The sequence below is a fragment of the Dysidea avara genome, chromosome 9 (assembly GCF_963678975.1).
Source record: "Dysidea avara chromosome 9, odDysAvar1.4, whole genome shotgun sequence".
Classification (NCBI taxonomy): Eukaryota; Metazoa; Porifera; class Demospongiae; order Dictyoceratida; family Dysideidae; genus Dysidea; species Dysidea avara.
In genome coordinates this window covers 28,188,418-28,206,562 of record NC_089280.1, presented here as the reverse complement: position 1 = coordinate 28,206,562, position 18,145 = coordinate 28,188,418, and the positions used below count along the sequence as shown (strand labels likewise).

General features: G+C 39.4%; 1 protein-coding gene across 1 annotated transcript; it reads left to right on the top strand.

Moving 5' to 3' along the window:
• The first annotated feature begins 54 nt into the window (after positions 1 to 54).
• LOC136265557 (uncharacterized) lies at positions 55 to 16,257 on the top strand. The gene is made up of 3 exons (XM_066060432.1): positions 55 to 120; positions 205 to 267; positions 9,652 to 16,257. Exon 3 carries the CDS (start codon positions 9,654 to 9,656, stop codon positions 16,062 to 16,064), a length of 6,411 nt encoding a protein of 2,136 aa, XP_065916504.1. The 5' UTR covers positions 55 to 120; positions 205 to 267; positions 9,652 to 9,653; the 3' UTR covers positions 16,065 to 16,257.
• Positions 16,258 to 18,145: the final 1,888 nt, after the last annotated feature.

The window sequence follows — 18,145 nt, the reverse complement described above, 5'->3', positions numbered from 1 at the left end:
CGCGCGCCGTATATAATTAAGACGCATATGGCTGATAGGCACGTGATGTAAGTTTTAAAAGCGCTATACTCTCGTGATTTACGGACTCCTCCTTAGCAACGGCGTATCGAAGGACAAGAGGTATGTGTCATTTCGCAAGCGTAGTTTCTGCAATTGATTTTATGTATTGTAAGTGGTTTACTGAATACGCTGTGTGTCCTTTAGGTCCGCGGAATACCTGCTGCTAACTTCGAGCCCGTTTACCTCTCGACTGACCCACAAGTGAAGGTAATATTGGTTATAGCAGCTGTAATGCATCAAATATGTTTGAGTACGTTTCAATAACAGTACGCGAGTAGCAGCTATGAATATTTTTAGTGGTATAGTTGAAGCCATATAGTAGTTTTGCATACTGTTCGTTTTGACAAACTGTAACTGTCGCAAGTACATGTTATGCAAGCTTTTGAAGTCGCGCTGCTCTACAGTGACTGTTATGCTTTAGTGTTAACAGCCAAACACAGTCAAGTTGTCTCTACTGGTAGTAGTTTTAACATGCTACTGAATGCAAGAATGGCTTTGGCCAATTTTAAAATTTTCTTTTTAGAATGTTAAATACAAACCTTCAAAAAGGTTAGTTCATTTTTTGGTCTTTTCATACAATGTATTATCCAATTGCCTTTAACACATTGTGGGCGCATCTTTGTACTAAGTTTAGTTTGAATGTGATAAATAGACGCGGAATGAACAACTAGTTTTTAATTTAAATTTCCAGTGATAAAAGGTACTGAAATGAGATAACAATGATGGTAGCTATTACAACATAGCTATGTGGGAAAATCCCTGCATTAACATGTTACCACCATCTGTTCAATACTAAAATAAGGAATTTCCCAAATAGCTATGTTGTAATAGCTACTGTCATTGTTATATTTTGTTTCACTACTTTTATCATTGCTGGAATCCTGCTTCATTTTTAAAGTTATACTAGTTTGTTAACTTTTTGTTATAACAAAGTTATGATCTTCACATGTGTTTGTCTGTGACGGTATATCTCAATATTGCTGCTTATCTCAAGTGAACTAGTTGCATTTTCTACAGTAAAAAAGCTGCAGTTGATTGCAGCTAAATTATTAAGGGGTGTGGTCATGTGATACATACTACTTCTTACAGTAGTGTAAGCACTTGTGGGATCTAAATATGCTCTGTTAATGAAAGTGTCAAAATACGGAAAATTTTTGTCTTAGTATAATTTCCTTGTGTGAAGAATGTATTTGAAAATAATGGTGGCCGTACACCACTTTGTTTGGCCTCTACCCTTGTGAATATGATCTGGAATGTTTGGAGGTTTTTTTTTTAAAGAAAATCTATATACAGTCAGCTTTTTTTTGTTATTTTAATGCTAGATTTGATGCTATACTCTCTTCCTTATAAGTGCTTTTTATCACATGATATATCTACAATGGTTTTTAATGGTAGCATTTTGTTGGGTGTTGTTCATTTTAGGGAGGAACCCTACATGAGTACTAGTAATTCATATAATTTTGTGTGTGTGTGTGTGTGGGGGGGGGGGGGGGGTTTAGCTTATTACTTGACCTAAGCTGGTGATATTATGAGCAAGTCTATGCTGTGCTACTTCAAAACCAGATGCTCAGTAACTACTATCCCTTACTTTATTAATTCACTAGCTGCGGTATCTGCCCTTCATGCAGGTTGAGCTAAATGAATGATATAATATTGTGCCTCCCCTTCGAATATTGTATTGTTTGTACTTAACCATACATGTACTGCTATAGCTCACCAACTGTAACACTAATAATACAATATTATTGATGATGCAGCAGGCATTCAAGTTTTGTATAATCTTTCTGACATTGATACACACACACGCGTGCGTGCACACACGTTACAAAAGAATAAAACAAACAGCAAGTCTGTGACATATGGACGTCCATATGATTGATCAGTTGAATACACATTGATGTTGAATTAAAATTGCCAGCTGATCATGTGATTCAGGACATTAAAGCTAGACTAAAGGCGGGCCTGCAAATACCCGTAGTTAACCACTGTTATCCATCTGCTTTGCCGGCCAAGTACGAACTATAAATTCCATCATGGCCTACTCGCTTGAAACTTGGAAGTTGATTACATACGGTAACTCCAGTCTCTCGGCTCACTCATAGCCTCGACCACTCCCCTTAGCTTCCTCTTTGGATCACTCAAAGCTGTGTTTCTATCCCATTTAGTTCAGGCCTGTGCTGTTTGTACTCTACTCCAGTGTTCATATTCCTGGAGGCCAAAGATATCACTCCTCTTCAGTCGCAAGTTTGTGTTGTTCGGCATGGATTTTGTAAAACAGGCATCACTCCAGGCAAAGGTGCCTCATTGTTACTCTTCTACTTTGTTGTGATCCACCTATTTACCATTCTAGAAGCACAGAAACTCGCTTTCCTTCATAGCACATTGTTTAGAATAGTTCAGCGTCTGACGTCATTACTGTTGACGTAGCAATGGAATTCAAGGTAAGGGTGTTTCCATAAATATTATACTTCGAATTTCCTGTCTGTTTGCTTTCTTGCTGAATTGTAATTAGTTGTAGGCATGAATTCCACCATTGGATAAACGAGTATGTCTGTAGAGTTTGAAGTTAATTACTGACAAAATGTGGGCGTGGCACTTCTTAGAAAATGTTCAAGACTTTTATTCCATAGTGACACTGTAGCAGTAGAATTTGCCATGTAATTACCACCAAAGGGTATGTATTATAACAAATCAACAACATAGGGCTGCAATCACCATTCCATGTAGTGGAAAGTAGCTGTGCTTGAAATACCTGTTTACGAAATTGCAGTAATGGCAATTTTTCGGCGCTGTACAGCAAATGGGACATGCCAGAAACTTCTATTAATAAACTTCTTGGTGCTAGCTTGATGGCGATTAATATGCAGCAAATCCGGGGTCAATCGGCACTACTGTTCGGGAGTTAACTGGACCACGGATAGACAGACAACATTTCAGCTTTAAATAGTAGATAGTAGATTAATAGCACACAGCATGCTATTATTTTTTCTCGCCTTGTTTTATAGCAATACATACAGTGCCATTAACATTAAACGTATTTTGTAACTCACCAATTATTTTGTAGTTCATCAATTATGTTGCTATGGAAGCGAAACTCGAACAAATCGCTTTGAACCAGAAATTACACACAGGTATCTTCTTAACTGTTTTATGGTTTGTCTATCATGTTATTATTCTCTACACAAAGCATATAACTGCAGGACTCTGCCCACACTGGTCGGCAGTGGTTCAAAGCGACCAGTACCTCTAAAAACCGACCAATACCCTCTTAAATCCGACCAGTACAGTTCCACTGATACACATGCAATATACCCTAATATAACACACAGCATATCAGTTCATGTTAACTTTAGGCCACCACTCAGGAATTCCTTGGCAGAACCCTGTGACTGCTGTTAATTATTATCGTTTGCGTGCAATGTGGATATGCCCTCCTTTCAACTTGAGAAGATACGTCATTCCTGGTAGCTTACAAGGCCTGTTATGTTGATTTTGAGCTGTTTTATGCCTGTTATAGCACGTGGACTAGCCCCTACTAAACTATTTCACCTTACCGGCCACACACCCTGTAAACACGACAAAAACACAAAAGTTTTAATACAGTACGTAAAATAGCCTTTATGCACTGAATGAAAGTTTATTTTCTGTAGCTCAAAGTCTGTTTGCTCACTTGGGTGTTGGACAGACACGCAAACACATGGTTTTGGCCAAACTAATTTCAGGAAGCCAGGTGTGTACTCACAGCTGGTCGAAAACAAGTTAATGCTATGCTACTTCTAAAAACCTGGTGCCTATGCAGTTAATACTATCCCATTCTAGCTAAATAGGTAATAATTCAACCATGGATATAATTTACTTTATATTCGTGGTATTGAATTCAGCTATTTGTAAATACTGTAGTTTAGCGTATTTCATAATTCACGAATTATATAGTAATTCAGTAATTGCGTTGCTATGCATTGCTAAGGAAGCATAACTCTAACGAAGCACTTCGAAAAATTATGCACAGAAGTATCTTCTCAACTGTTTTATAGTGTGTTGTGTTTACTCATGTGAATTGTTTAGGGAAAGTCTCAAGGCTGCCTTTCATTTTCGTTTGCACACTCCCTGAAGGATTTGTTATTTCTTGTAGCCTACGAAGCCAGATACACCGTTTTATTTTTGTTGTATTATGTCCATTAAAGCCCAAAGGCATTCATAACGTCTTCAGGAACTTGCTTCACCCATTTTTCAAGCTGGCACGAATGAACCACCTCAAACTGAAAGCTTACCTACTGGGAAGTTTTATACTGGTACTGTGCAGCCTTCATTTCTTATATACAGGCTGCTTTTAGCAAAAGCCACTTTGCTCCATGGGTATGGAAAGAGACAAACTAATATACAAACATACATATACATACAAACACACACACACATATTTTTGAGAAAGCAATTTCAGGCACACGGATGGTTAGTAAATATTATGAACTCTTGTTACTACTGTACTGTTTGATTATTCACGTCAAATAATACCAGACCTACAGGATAGACCACTTATGGAAAGAAGCTGAAAATCAATACGTGGATAGATTAGCCAACCTTTTGTAATTAGGTAGAAATCAAAGTACCAGTAAAATAGCTATGTATGGAGAAAATGAAGCACGGGTAGCTAGATTGCAGTCAAGGCTTGTAAAATGACACAATAGTAACAAATTGAAGATCGTTGTGTGAATAGTCTAACTTGTAGTCAAAAATAAGTCTGAGTAACAACCATGGAGTTATAATGCAAAAGCCTAATTTGTGTAATGCGCGATTGAGATAATAGAATGTTCATTCCACAATTAAACATGTATTGCAATTGGTATAAAATTTTCTATCAAGTATAGTTAACATGTATAAGTTAACTACCTGTAGGCACATGTAACATGCACAGCACTAACACACAGGTGCGTGCACGTGCTTTCTGGCACCCAGGTTAATTATTTTAAAATGTAGGCATGTAGTTAGTATCAAAAATAAGGTACTTACTCTAATAAAACTCACAGACACATAACACGCATCCAATAGGCTATACCTATCGCATACACTGTATGCATTCTCAAGAGTCCAATAGTGGAGTGCAGCTCTGCATCTTTAACGTGCTGTGGTACCTGCCCTACCTGCAGGACCATTTGTCCATTTCAGATTCCACGTTAATCACCATAACGTAAATCAATGCATAAATCAATGCATTGGGAATGAAGCATTATAGGTCATGTTCCAAAGTGTAACATACATGATTTAACCTTCTGTACATAAACTTATTCCATCATGCAAGTATTAGTAAAATGATGCAAACCTGTTAATCACAGAACGGCATGTAAGTTAAGGTGGCGCTGGACTGATTAAGGGCAGCCGTACAAAGCTAATTGGACAGCATGTTTGTGGTAATGCATGAACAAATACAGAAATCCATAGATACCAATAAAACGTCTCAATGGACTAACAGAACAAGCTCTGTCAGATAGCCAAGCTACCGTTGCTAACATTAGCTTGTCACAAACCTGGTGGTTAATTCACTAGCAAACAGCACCAGCTGCCATTGCATGGGTTCTGTTATACAGAGCCTGCCACACAGTCTCCTTTCTCGCTAAATGACTTCAAAATTATGCACCACAGATCGTTAAAATTTGGTATAGGCATCAGGCAAGTGTTAGTATGCTTCGAATTTTCACAATTTGGGATGGATAGTGAATATTTGTTGTAGTCTACAGGCATGCATTTTCACTACTTTCCATGCTGTTATCAGTAAACAGGAAAGTGTAGAGTTGTTCTACAAGGCGAGAAATAGTTGAAACTGAAGTGGCTTAGTGCTAGGTTGTTCATTTCCCAAGTTATTTTAAAAATCTGCTTGAAACTTCAGGGTAGTATAGGCATAAAATGATATTTCGTGAAACTTTGTATGCTAAACTAAAGTATCACAGGTTATCACAACAGCTTTTTAGGCATAGATCAAGTTCTACACTAGCGAACTTTTGGGCCACCCTAAAATTGTGCAAATTATTTTGTGCGGGTGAACTTAATCAGTGCAGCGCCACCTTAAATTGCCAATTAGTTTTTGCATCATAAAGAATTGAAGTTACCAAAGAAAAGGCGTTTATTCTAAAGAACACACACAAATGAACATGCATCCAATTGGGCTGGCTTATACCTATCAAATGTGCTGCTACATACTTTCCCAACAGTCCAAGCAATATCAGGATACCAGACATGGGGCCAAGTACATGAGTACTTATACTTAAGTACACTTAAGTACAGATTTGAAAGTACTTGTACTTTACTTAAATACTTCCTTAATTTGCCGGTGTACTTGTACTTATACTCAAGTACTTTGCTAAGTACTTGTATGTACTTGAGTACCTAAGTACTTGTAAGTACTGCAAACATTGTGCATAGTTTGTACACAGTGGATACTTAACAAAATTGCATGAAGGTACATTGTACAATTCTTCTAGTGCCTTCCCTAACCTTACTATGTATCATGTAGCCACGATTAATGATGTAATAGAATTCTGGCAAATAAAAACAATGCTGCTGCTTAAGTTAGTGCATTTTAAATGTTTAAGAGAGTGAATAGTTGACAAAAACCTGAAAGTACCAACCCCACTAGGTACACTTACATACTACAATACACTGAATACAGTATATATTATGCTACAGTAAAATGTACTTGTACTTTACTTGAGTACTTCCAGCATGTACTTGTACTTTACTTAAGTACTCTCTTGATTGTCGCCAGAGTACTTGTACTTATACTTGGAAAATTCAAAAGTACTTGTACTTTACTTAAGTACTTTCAAATGTACTTGGCCCCATGTCTGCAGGATACTATGAGCAAAATAAGTGAGTTGGAAAGGAAGCTCTTCCTGTGCAAATGGGAGGACTTGGTTTGGTTGATCCTTCAGCGGTTGCCGGTTTTGAATTCGATGCTCCTGTAACAGTCACTTCTGCTTTGACCACTCAGATTATTCCACAGTAGAGGTGTGTGATTATCTAGATATATTCGATTATCGAGATATCATAAGACTTATCGAGATAAGGATGATAGGTTTATTAATCTAGATGATAGCAAACTTCCATAAATTATTTGTATACCTGATGGTGTAGACACCTCTTGGGGGTTCCAACTCTCCTACCACTTGGGAACAGTGTAAAGACTAACATTTTCACTTTTTTTATAGTCTTCAAATTGCAATTTGTTCAGGTTATAAAAATAAATAATTGTTTCAGTTATCAAGATATGTTAGATAATCGAGATAAGTTCAAAGGAAATATCGAGATATGTCTAAATTAGTCATTGCACACCTCTATTCTACAGCAGCACAACTTTAATGCGGCTGTTTTGCTGACCAAGGTCTGACTAAAGTTGATATCAATGCATTGAAACAACGGCAGGAAGCATCCTTTGCCTCTCAGCTAACTCCTCTATTGCCTGTTAATCTTCAATAAATTTTTGTCCAGTGAGAAAGGGGCTTCTTCTTAGCTACATATCTGTTCCCCAATTGAAGAACATGGGTTTGCTCTACATTAGGGGATGCTTTATGCTGGTCGGTTACCATTGTTAGGTCTTCCATCCAAATGTGTCTGGCCACAGCTTTGGGGGCTTTACTGGGTTCCTTACATAATAAACTTTACCACGACTCTTCTGTCTGATGTATGCCTTAGAACCTGTGTTACAGCGACTATAGAACCTTCAGTATGCAACAGCCAATGTTGAGGATGAGGCTCATTTAGATGTTAGTGCTAGGAATTTCGGGTTGGTCTGCATCAAAAGAGTAAGAGTATCCAACTACTTCAAGCTACTACTGTAGCAGTGCTATTGCTTCCCTTTATAGATGATTTTAATGGGAGAATCAGCAACGATATGAGTAGCGAGTTGGTAAGGTGGAACCTTTGGTGTTTACTACCTTCGGGGAACAGAGTAGTGCTCTTACTACTGTTTACAAGAGATTTGCTTCCCTGCTTTCTGTGAAGAAGGAACAGCCCTATAGATTGGTGATGTCTTGGCCACAGTGCTCTATTAGCTTTTTTCTCTTTTATGGTCAGCTGAACACTTTTTCCTGTGGTTTGCAATGGAGTGCAGCTGAAGTTTCTGTCTACACTATGGATGAAGGAAAGAAAGTTGCAGTGAATTTTTGGTGAGATAGCTAGATGATGGATGTTTCATTTCACATGTGAATTGTGTCGATACGTGCAGTAAGCATCATCAACATTTGACACATGAAGTGGTAGTGTTATGCATAGAACTGTTAACTCAAAGGTTGAAAGTTTGATTCCTGCCCATGACAACTTTTTTCTTCTCAGTGCCATCTTTTCTTTTCTGGTTTTTAGAAGAATGTAGCTCTACACCAACCCTCTGTAGAGAGTGTGTAGCCATTTACAACAACAAACTTGGAGTTGCAGGTGATGAGTGTTCAAAGTCCCATGTTGACACATGCTTTGGCTGCCCAATTAGCAGCACAACAAAGAATGGAATGTATACACAGACAGATTTTCATCTTTATTATAGCAAAGCATTACTTTATGCATATTTAAGCAAACGCTACAGAGGGACTAGGAAGTTGGTATGCATTGTTTGTACGTACTAATTCATAATTCCTGGGTAGAGCCACTGATTGCGGAAGACAGAAACTTAGCAAAGATGCAAAAGTTATCATTTGTGTGCAATAATTTTCCATTCGCATATCATAAGGCACTAAGCAAAAATTCATGATAACAAGTAGCTCAAACTGTAGGAAACACTTGAAAGTTTAACTTTTTGGGTTGTTTCAGGCCATTTTAAGCATTTGTCTAGGCTTCTATATACTCAAATGTTACTGCAGTGTTGTCTTAGTTTGCTAGACTGACTTCTGGTCAGTGTTTTGGTGGGGTGAACATTCGTAATTCCTCTTTCTCAGTATTAGCCCTGCACGTCAAGCTTATAGACACGTGAATTCACTGCTTCTAAACTGTCATAACTTACAATTCACAACATACGTGTAACTTAGAATGTTTTACAATTTATAGTGTTTACAGTAAACATTGTTAACTTATTGATAATTGAACTTGTAACTTATCAGTAATTGAACAGTTGCCTTCAGGTCCTGTTTTCAGTCATATAAAGAGCTATGCATGCACTTATATACAGACTGGAGTCACATGAAAATGGCACCATGACACTGTCACCTATATAATACTCTTGCTCTTTGTTACTAATGTCACTGTTGCTTTAAAAGATTGTTTACAATGCTAACTATTAAGTGTACTGTAGAGATCCAGTTATTCTTGTTCCCAGTTACTGAAGGGCATGACCACTTCAGAACAAGTGCAGTTGATACTAGAACATCATAAGTAGAGTGATTATGAAGTGGTACTACAGGCATTTAAAATTTAGTCTACATATACCATGCAATTAAAATGTCTTAGTTTGCTTCACCATAGAAAGAAGTCAACAAATTCTTGAAAGTCATAGCATTTAATTTATAGTCCTGTGTAATGACCGATACATCAGTTTATGCACACTTAAGGGTCAATTGTTGGGTGTAATGTGTTGTGTATATGTGGTCAATTATAAAACAATTTCCTTTATTTTAGAAATGGATTCTATTGATAAAACAAAGTTTCCGGAAGATTTAAACAAGCCAGAAGTCAAGTCATTTTTAAAAAAATATCTTACACCAGAGCTGTTCAATGTACTGAAAGACAAAAAAACATCTCGTGAAACTACTTTGTGGCACTGCATTGTATCTGGTCTGGTCAACCTTGATTCCTCAACTGGTTTCTATGCTGGAGATGAAGAGAGCTATGAAGTGTTTGCTCCGTTGTTTAACCCAGCCATTGAAGAGTACCATGCTCCTTACAAGATAACTGATGGTCACAAATCAGACATGAATCCTGACAACTTGAAGGCTCCTAATCCTGATCCAGATGGAAAGTTCATCAGATCAACACGTATCCGAGTTGCAAGGAATCTAAAGGGATATGGTTTATCTCCAACTATTACCAAAGAGGAACGTTTGGAGCTAGAGAAGAAGGTTGTGGAAGTGCTACAATCCCTTGAAGGAGATCTTGCTGGTACTTACCATTCTCTTGTAGGAATGGATGAAGAAACTCGACAGAAGTTAGTAGCTGATCACTTCCTGTTCAAGAAAGGGGATCGTTTCCTTGAGGCAGCTGGTTCAAACAGAGATTGGCCAGAAGGCAGAGGCATATACTACAACCATGACAAAACATTCCTTGTATGGGTCAATGAAGAAGATCACTTACGTATCATTAGTATGGAGAAGGGAAGTGACATTGGATCAGTCTTTACTCGTCTCTGTCGTGCAGTGAATGAGCTGGATTCCAGACTGGGTGGATTCCAACACACAGACAAGCTTGGCTATTTAGCTAGTTGTCCTACAAACATAGGAACTGGAATGAGGGCTAGTGTCCATGTTAAGATACCCCATGCATCAGAGTGTGCAGGTTTTAAAAAATTGCTTGATGAATATCACATCCAGGAACGTGGTATACATGGTGAGCACAGTGTTTCTACTGGAGAAGATATTGGTGTATATGACATCAGCAACAGGAGACGGATCGGTCTCTCTGAAGTACAGTGTATCCAAGACATGTATGATGGAGTTGTGAAGCTGATAGAAATCGAGAAGCAATTTACAGGAGAATGTTTTCCGTCCATTATTACTGCCCCTGAAGTAAAGTCGTATTTGAAAAAGTATCTCACACCTGAAGTGTTTCAACAGTTAAAGGATTTGAAGACATCACGTGGGACAACTCTAAGTAATTGTATAATGTCTGGTCTGGTCAACCTTGATTCCTCCACTGGTTTCTATGCTGGAGATGAAGAGAGCTATGAAGTGTTTGCTCCATTGTTTAACCCATCCATTGAAGAGTACCATGCTCCTTACAAGATCACTGATGGTCACAAATCAGACATGAATCCTGACAACCTGAAGGCTCCTAATCCTGATTCTGAAGGAAGGTTCATTAGATCAACACGTATCCGAGTTGCAAGGAATCTGAAGGGATATGGTCTGTCTCCAACTATTACAAAAGAGGAACGTTTAGAGCTAGAGAAGAAAGTTGTAGAAGTTTTACAATCCCTTGAAGGAGATCTTGCTGGTACTTACCATTCTCTAGTTGGAATGGATGAAGAAACTCGACTAAAGTTGGTGGCCGATCACTTCCTGTTCAAGAAAGGAGATCGTTTCCTTGAGGCAGCTGGTTCAAACAGAGATTGGCCAGAAGGCAGAGGCATATACTACAACCATGACAAAACATTCCTTGTATGGGTCAATGAGGAAGATCACTTGCGTATCATTAGTATGGAGAAGGGAAGTGATATTGGATCAGTCTTTACTCGTCTCTGTCGTGCAGTAAATGAACTGGATTCCAGGCTGGGTGGATTCCAACACACAGACAAGCTTGGCTATTTAGCTAGTTGTCCCACAAATATAGGAACTGGAATGAGGGCCAGTGTCCATATTAAAATACCTAATGCATCACAGTCTGCAGGTTTTAAAAAACTGCTTGATGAATACCACATCCAGGAACGTGGTATACATGGGGAGCACAGTGTGTCAACTGGAGAAGATATTGGTGTATATGACATCAGCAACAGGAGACGAATTGGTCTCTCTGAAGTACAATGTATTCAAGACATGTACAATGGAGTTGTGAAGCTGATAGTGATTGAGAAGGAATATATAGGAGAAGCTTTTCCAGCTTTCCTTGCTGCCCCTGGAGTGAAGTCATATCTGAAAAAATATCTCACACCAGAAATGTTTGAGCAGTTGAAAGGGTTGAAAACATCACGTGGGACGACTCTAAGTAATTGCATAATGTCTGGTCTGGTCAACATTGACTCCTCCACTGGTTTCTATGCTGGAGATGAAGAGAGTTATGAAGTGTTTGCTCCGTTGTTTAACCCATCCATTGAAGAGTACCATGCTCCTTACAAGATCACTGATGGTCACAAATCAGACATGAATCCTGACAACCTAAAGGCTCCTAATCCTGATCCAGATGGAAAGTTCATCAGATCAACACGTATCCGAGTTGCAAGGAATCTGAAGGGATATGGTCTGTCTCCAACCATTACCAAAGAGGAACGTTTGGAGCTAGAGAAGAAGGTTATAGAGGTGTTACAATCCCTTGAAGGAGATCTTGCTGGTACTTACCATTCTCTGGTTGGAATGGATGAAGAAACTCGACAGAAGTTAGTTGCTGATCACTTCCTGTTCAAGAAAGGAGACCGTTTCCTTGAGGCAGCTGGTTCAAACAGAGATTGGCCAGAAGGCAGAGGCATATACTACAACCATGACAAAACATTCCTTGTGTGGGTCAATGAAGAAGATCACTTGCGTATCATTAGTATGGAGAAGGGAAGTGACATCGGATCAGTTTTCAGTCGTCTCTGTCGTGCAGTGAATGAACTGGATTCCAGACTGGGTGGATTCCAACACACAGATAAGCTTGGTTATTTAGCTAGTTGTCCTACAAATATAGGAACTGGAATGAGGGCCAGTGTCCACATCAAGATTCCATTTGCCTCTACTCGTGATGGTTTCAGCAAACTGTTAGATGAATACCACATCCAGGAACGTGGTATACATGGTGAGCACAGTGTTTCTACTGGAGAAGATGTTGGTGTATATGACATCAGCAACAGGAGACGAATTGGTCTTTCTGAAGTACAATGTATCCAAGACATGTATGATGGAGTTGTGAAACTGATAGAGATTGAAACAGAGTACTTGGACCAACTTGATGGTAAATGTTTCCCAACGGTTCTAAATGCTCCCGGAGTGAAGTCATTTCTGAAAAAGTACCTCACACCTGAAATGTTTGAGCAGTTGAAAGGTTTGAAAACATCACGTGGGACAACTCTAAATAACTGTATAATGTCTGGTCTGGTCAACCTTGACTCCTCCACTGGTTTCTATGCTGGAGATGAAGAGAGTTATGAAGTGTTTGCTCCGTTGTTTAACCCAGCCATTGAAGAGTACCATGCTCCTTACAAGATTACTGATGGTCACAAATCAGACATGAATCCTGACAACTTGAAGGCTCCTAATCCTGATCCAGATGGAAAGTTCATCAGATCAACACGTATCCGAGTTGCAAGGAATCTGAAGGGATATGGTTTATCTCCAACTATTACCAAAGAGGAACGTTTGGAGCTAGAGAAGAAGGTTGTGGAAGTGCTACAATCCCTTGAAGGAGATCTTGCTGGTACTTACCATTCTCTTGTTGGAATGGATGAAGAAACTCGACAAAAGTTAGTAGTTGATCACTTCCTGTTCAAGAAAGGGGATCGTTTCCTTGAGGCAGCTGGTTCAAACAGAGATTGGCCAGAAGGCAGAGGCATATACTACAACCATGACAAAACATTCCTTGTATGGGTCAATGAAGAAGATCACTTACGTATCATTAGTATGGAGAAGGGAAGTGACATTGGATCAGTCTTTACTCGTCTCTGTCGTGCAGTGAATGAGCTGGATTCTAGGCTGGGTGGATTCCAACACACAGACAAGCTTGGCTACTTAGCTAGTTGTCCCACAAACATAGGAACTGGAATGAGGGCCAGTGTCCACATTAAAATACCTAATGCATCAGAATCTGCAGGGTTTAGAAAATTACTCGATGATTACCACATCCAGGAACGTGGTATACATGGGGAGCACAGTGTTTCTACTGGAGAAGATATCGGTGTATATGACATCAGCAATAGGAGACGAATTGGTCTCTCTGAAGTTCAATGCATCCAAGACATGTATGATGGAGTTGTGAAGCTGATTGAAATTGAAGGACAGTATTGTGGGCTTAGTTACCCATCTGTCCTTGCTCCTCCTGAAGTAAAGTCTTATCTTAAAAAGTATCTCACACCTGAAGTGTTTCAACAGTTAAAGGATTTGAAGACATCACGTGGGACAACTCTAAGTAATTGCATTATGTCTGGTCTGGTCAACCTTGACTCCTCCACTGGTTTCTATGCTGGAGATGAAGAGAGCTATGAAGTGTTTGCTCCATTGTTTAACCCAGCCATTGAAGAGTACCATGCTCCTTACAAGATCACTGATGGTCACAAGTCAGACATGAATCCTGACAACCTAAAGGCCCCTAATCCTGATCCAAATGGAAAGTTCATCAGATCAACACGTATCCGAGTTGCAAGAAATCTGAAGGGATATGGTTTATCTCCAACCATTACCAAAGAGGAACGTTTGGAGCTGGAGAAGAAGGTTGTAGAAGTGTTACAATCCCTTGAAGGAGATCTTGCTGGTACTTACCATTCTCTGGTTGAAATGGATGAAGAAACTCGACTAAAGTTGGTGGCCGATCACTTCCTGTTCAAGAAAGGAGACCGTTTCCTTGAGGCAGCTGGTTCAAACAGAGATTGGCCAGAAGGCAGAGGCATATACTACAACCATAACAAAACGTTCCTTGTGTGGGTTAATGAGGAAGATCACTTACGTATCATTAGTATGGAGAAGGGAAGTGATATTGGATCAGTCTTTACTCGTCTCTGTCGTGCAGTAAATGAACTGGATTCCAGGCTGGGTGGATTCCAACACACAGACAAGCTTGGCTATTTAGCTAGTTGTCCCACAAATATAGGAACTGGAATGAGGGCCAGTGTCCATATCAAAATACCTAATGCATCACAGTCTGCAGGTTTTAAAAAACTGCTTGATGAATACCACATCCAGGAACGTGGTATACATGGGGAGCACAGTGTGTCAACCGGAGAAGATATTGGTGTATATGACATCAGCAACAGGAGACGGATCGGTCTCTCTGAAGTTCAGTGTATCCAAGACATGTATGATGGAGTTGTGAAGCTGATAGAGATTGAAATGCTACACTCAGGGCAAGTTTTTCCATCTGTTCTTGCTGCCCCTGAAGTCAAGTCATATCTTAAGAAATACCTTACACCCGAGTTATTTGAACAGTTAAAAGATTTGAAGACATCTCGTGGGACAACTCTAAGTAATTGCATAATGTCTGGTCTGGTCAACCTTGACTCCTCAACTGGTTTCTATGCTGGAGATGAAGAGAGTTATGAAGTGTTTGCTCCGTTGTTTAACCCAGCCATTGAAGAGTACCATGCTCCTTACAAGATCACTGGTGGTCACAAGTCAGATATGAATCCTGGCAACCTAAAGGCTCCTAATCCTGATCCAGATGGAAAATTCATCAGATCAACACGTATCCGAGTTGCAAGGAATCTGAAGGGATATGGTCTGTCTCCAACCATTACCAAAGAGGAACGTTTGGAGCTAGAGAAGAGAGTTGTAGAAGTTTTACAATCCCTTGAAGGAGATCTTGCTGGTACTTACCATTCTTTGGTTGGAATGGATGAAGAAACTCGATTGAAGTTAGTGGCTGATCACTTCCTGTTCAAGAAAGGGGATCGTTTCCTTGAGGCAGCTGGTTCAAACAGAGATTGGCCAGAAGGCAGAGGCATATACTACAACCATGACAAAACATTCCTTGTATGGGTCAATGAAGAAGATCACTTACGTATCATTAGTATGGAGAAGGGAAGTGATATTGGATCAGTCTTTACTCGTCTCTGTCGTGCAGTGAATGAGCTGGATTCCAGACTGGGTGGATTCCAACACACAGACAAGCTTGGCTATTTAGCTAGTTGTCCCACAAATATAGGAACTGGAATGAGGGCCAGTGTCCATATTAAAATACCTAATGCATCACAGTCTGCAGATTTTAAAAAACTGCTTGATGAATACCACATCCAGGAACGTGGTATACATGGGGAGCACAGTGTGTCAACTGGAGAAGATATTGGTGTATATGACATCAGCAACAGGAGACGAATTGGTCTCTCTGAAGTACAGTGTATTCAAGACATGTATGATGGAGTTGTGAAGCTGATAGAAATTGAAACTGGCAAGCCAGCCAAAGCAGCGGCGGCAGCAGCTGCCAAGCCTAAACCGACACGTTCACCTCCTGCAAAATCACGCAGCTGTGTAATTCTTTGACATGCATTATACGTACAGTAGAGAAGTTTTGTCACTATATTTGTTTATTTTTGCTGACCCTAAATGTGCACTATTGTTGTCACATAGACTGATGATACTGACTGGTATTTGTGTAGTACAATGAGTTTGATATGATGATAACAACAGTATGTGATTTTGAAAAGATATTATATGCCTCTGCTTGATGTAGAAATGTGCTTGTTGTCTTGAACATTGAAGGGGACTCATTACCTTGTACCTTTCTTCTGCATTCACCAGTTTCAATGGCTTACTCCTTTACATTAATTTTGCAGGCCTCTCACACAAGTCCCTATGGGATAGTAATTGCAATAAAATTAGTTGGTGACTTGTGAGAAGTCGAGTTTAGGATCCAGCTTTGTGTGTATGTTGCTAGAGGATCAGTCTAGGATTTTTCTCTGCATTCAGTGAATGTGGGGAAAAATCACAGACCTTGATCAATTCAGCAGTGTTGATACCAAGATTCTGACTCCAGGCATTATCCTTCTTGTGGGCCTTTGGCATGCGTCTGCTACAGTTTGTAGGGTCCTACTAGTTAGATGTGGTTGGTATTGTGGAGCTTTTGCAACTATACATATTGTAGCTGGGCTCAGTTTTGTCACTGCACCTAAACTACAATGAGTAAGAATTTTACGAAATTGTAAGAATACCATAGTGAGTCAAACGGTTTAAACTAAGTCATCTAGCCTGTTATAGATAATGCAACTCTCAGCTAACATGTATGCACTGTAGCTTATATTACTATTGCACAGCTATAATTATGTATACCCTCAAAAATATTGCCCCTTTAAGGAAATTATAGAATTTATGTGACCTACCTGCATCATGATGGCTAGACCTTGCTATTTCTGCATGCTTCAAGCATTTATTGTGGTTGGTCCCATGCCATTTTGCAGGGAAAGATCCTATCAACATTATTTTCATTCAATCATTGGTTGCACTATTCAGCCAAATTCTCAGTGTGTGTGACTAGTGCAAACATAGCAGTAAAGCTTGTTATGTGTGTAGACAATTGCATGTGTCACTCTTGAAATTCCTTGCATGCAATCCCAGAAGAAAACCCTCAAGATTTTAATTCAATCCAGATTATGCAGCCATCTCTTACCATGCATGCATTATAGTCACACTATAATAGTATTCGTTTAGCTGTACATGCAGACTCTTTCCAGGCATGCAAGTGCGCCTGATATTCAGGGGTTGATCTAGGGAAGGGCTCAGCTGGACAGGGACAGCCAGACATTTTGTGATTCCAAGGGGTAATGTGGTCGAAGAAAGGGACACATTAGAGTGCAAAGCACACTAGCATCCAACCTAGGTGCCCCCTACCCCCCCCATGAAATTTTTGAAAATTAGGGCCCAAGTGTGCATCTATTTGAAGACTGATTCTAATAATAAAAGCATTCATTTATATATAGCTACACCAAGTATTTATTCACTCCCTAATGTAGCTCCTCTTAACCATCCTTTAATTAAGATGGAAACATGTAGGTATGGCTACATAGCATGGTTAAGAGTGATGTTGAGCAAAGTAGTAAATTATATCTTTAAAAGGTCACAGTTAGTTCAGTATAACTATGCTTATAAGGTTAGCACCAAAGTGTATAGCTTCCTCTTGCTAACAAGCACCTCCATGGATTGGACTATATATATGCTATATAGTAATACCTTTTTGCCCTTGCATACCATGCAGGTCACTCAACCAATCCCAGAGAAAGGAAAATCACACCTTGGAAACTGCTGCTTTGTAAAACATCCATCACCAGCCTGTTCAAAAAATACTGAAAACTTGCTGCAATTACTCTCAGAGTGCATGTTTAAAAATTATCTAGGGGATTAAGCTAATTAAAGGCTTAGCTATGTACTTATATCAAGATACCCTAATACAGCAGTCATCCCAGCTAATACAGTAGTCGAGCAAACTTTAATAGTAGCTACACTGAAAAACTGCTAAAACCACTCTGAGATTCAGGGTCTAATTTTCAAAATTTCTGGGGTTGGGGCATGCTGGCTGGCATGCTTTGCAAGGTATGCCTATAGCCTACCTTCTCACTTAGAGGTCTGGC

Bases quoted from the DNA above. Each gene is read 5' to 3' on its own strand.
- LOC136265557 (XM_066060432.1), top strand. From the start codon at position 9,654: ATGGATTCTATTGATAAAACAAAGTTTCCGGAAGATTTAAACAAGCCA.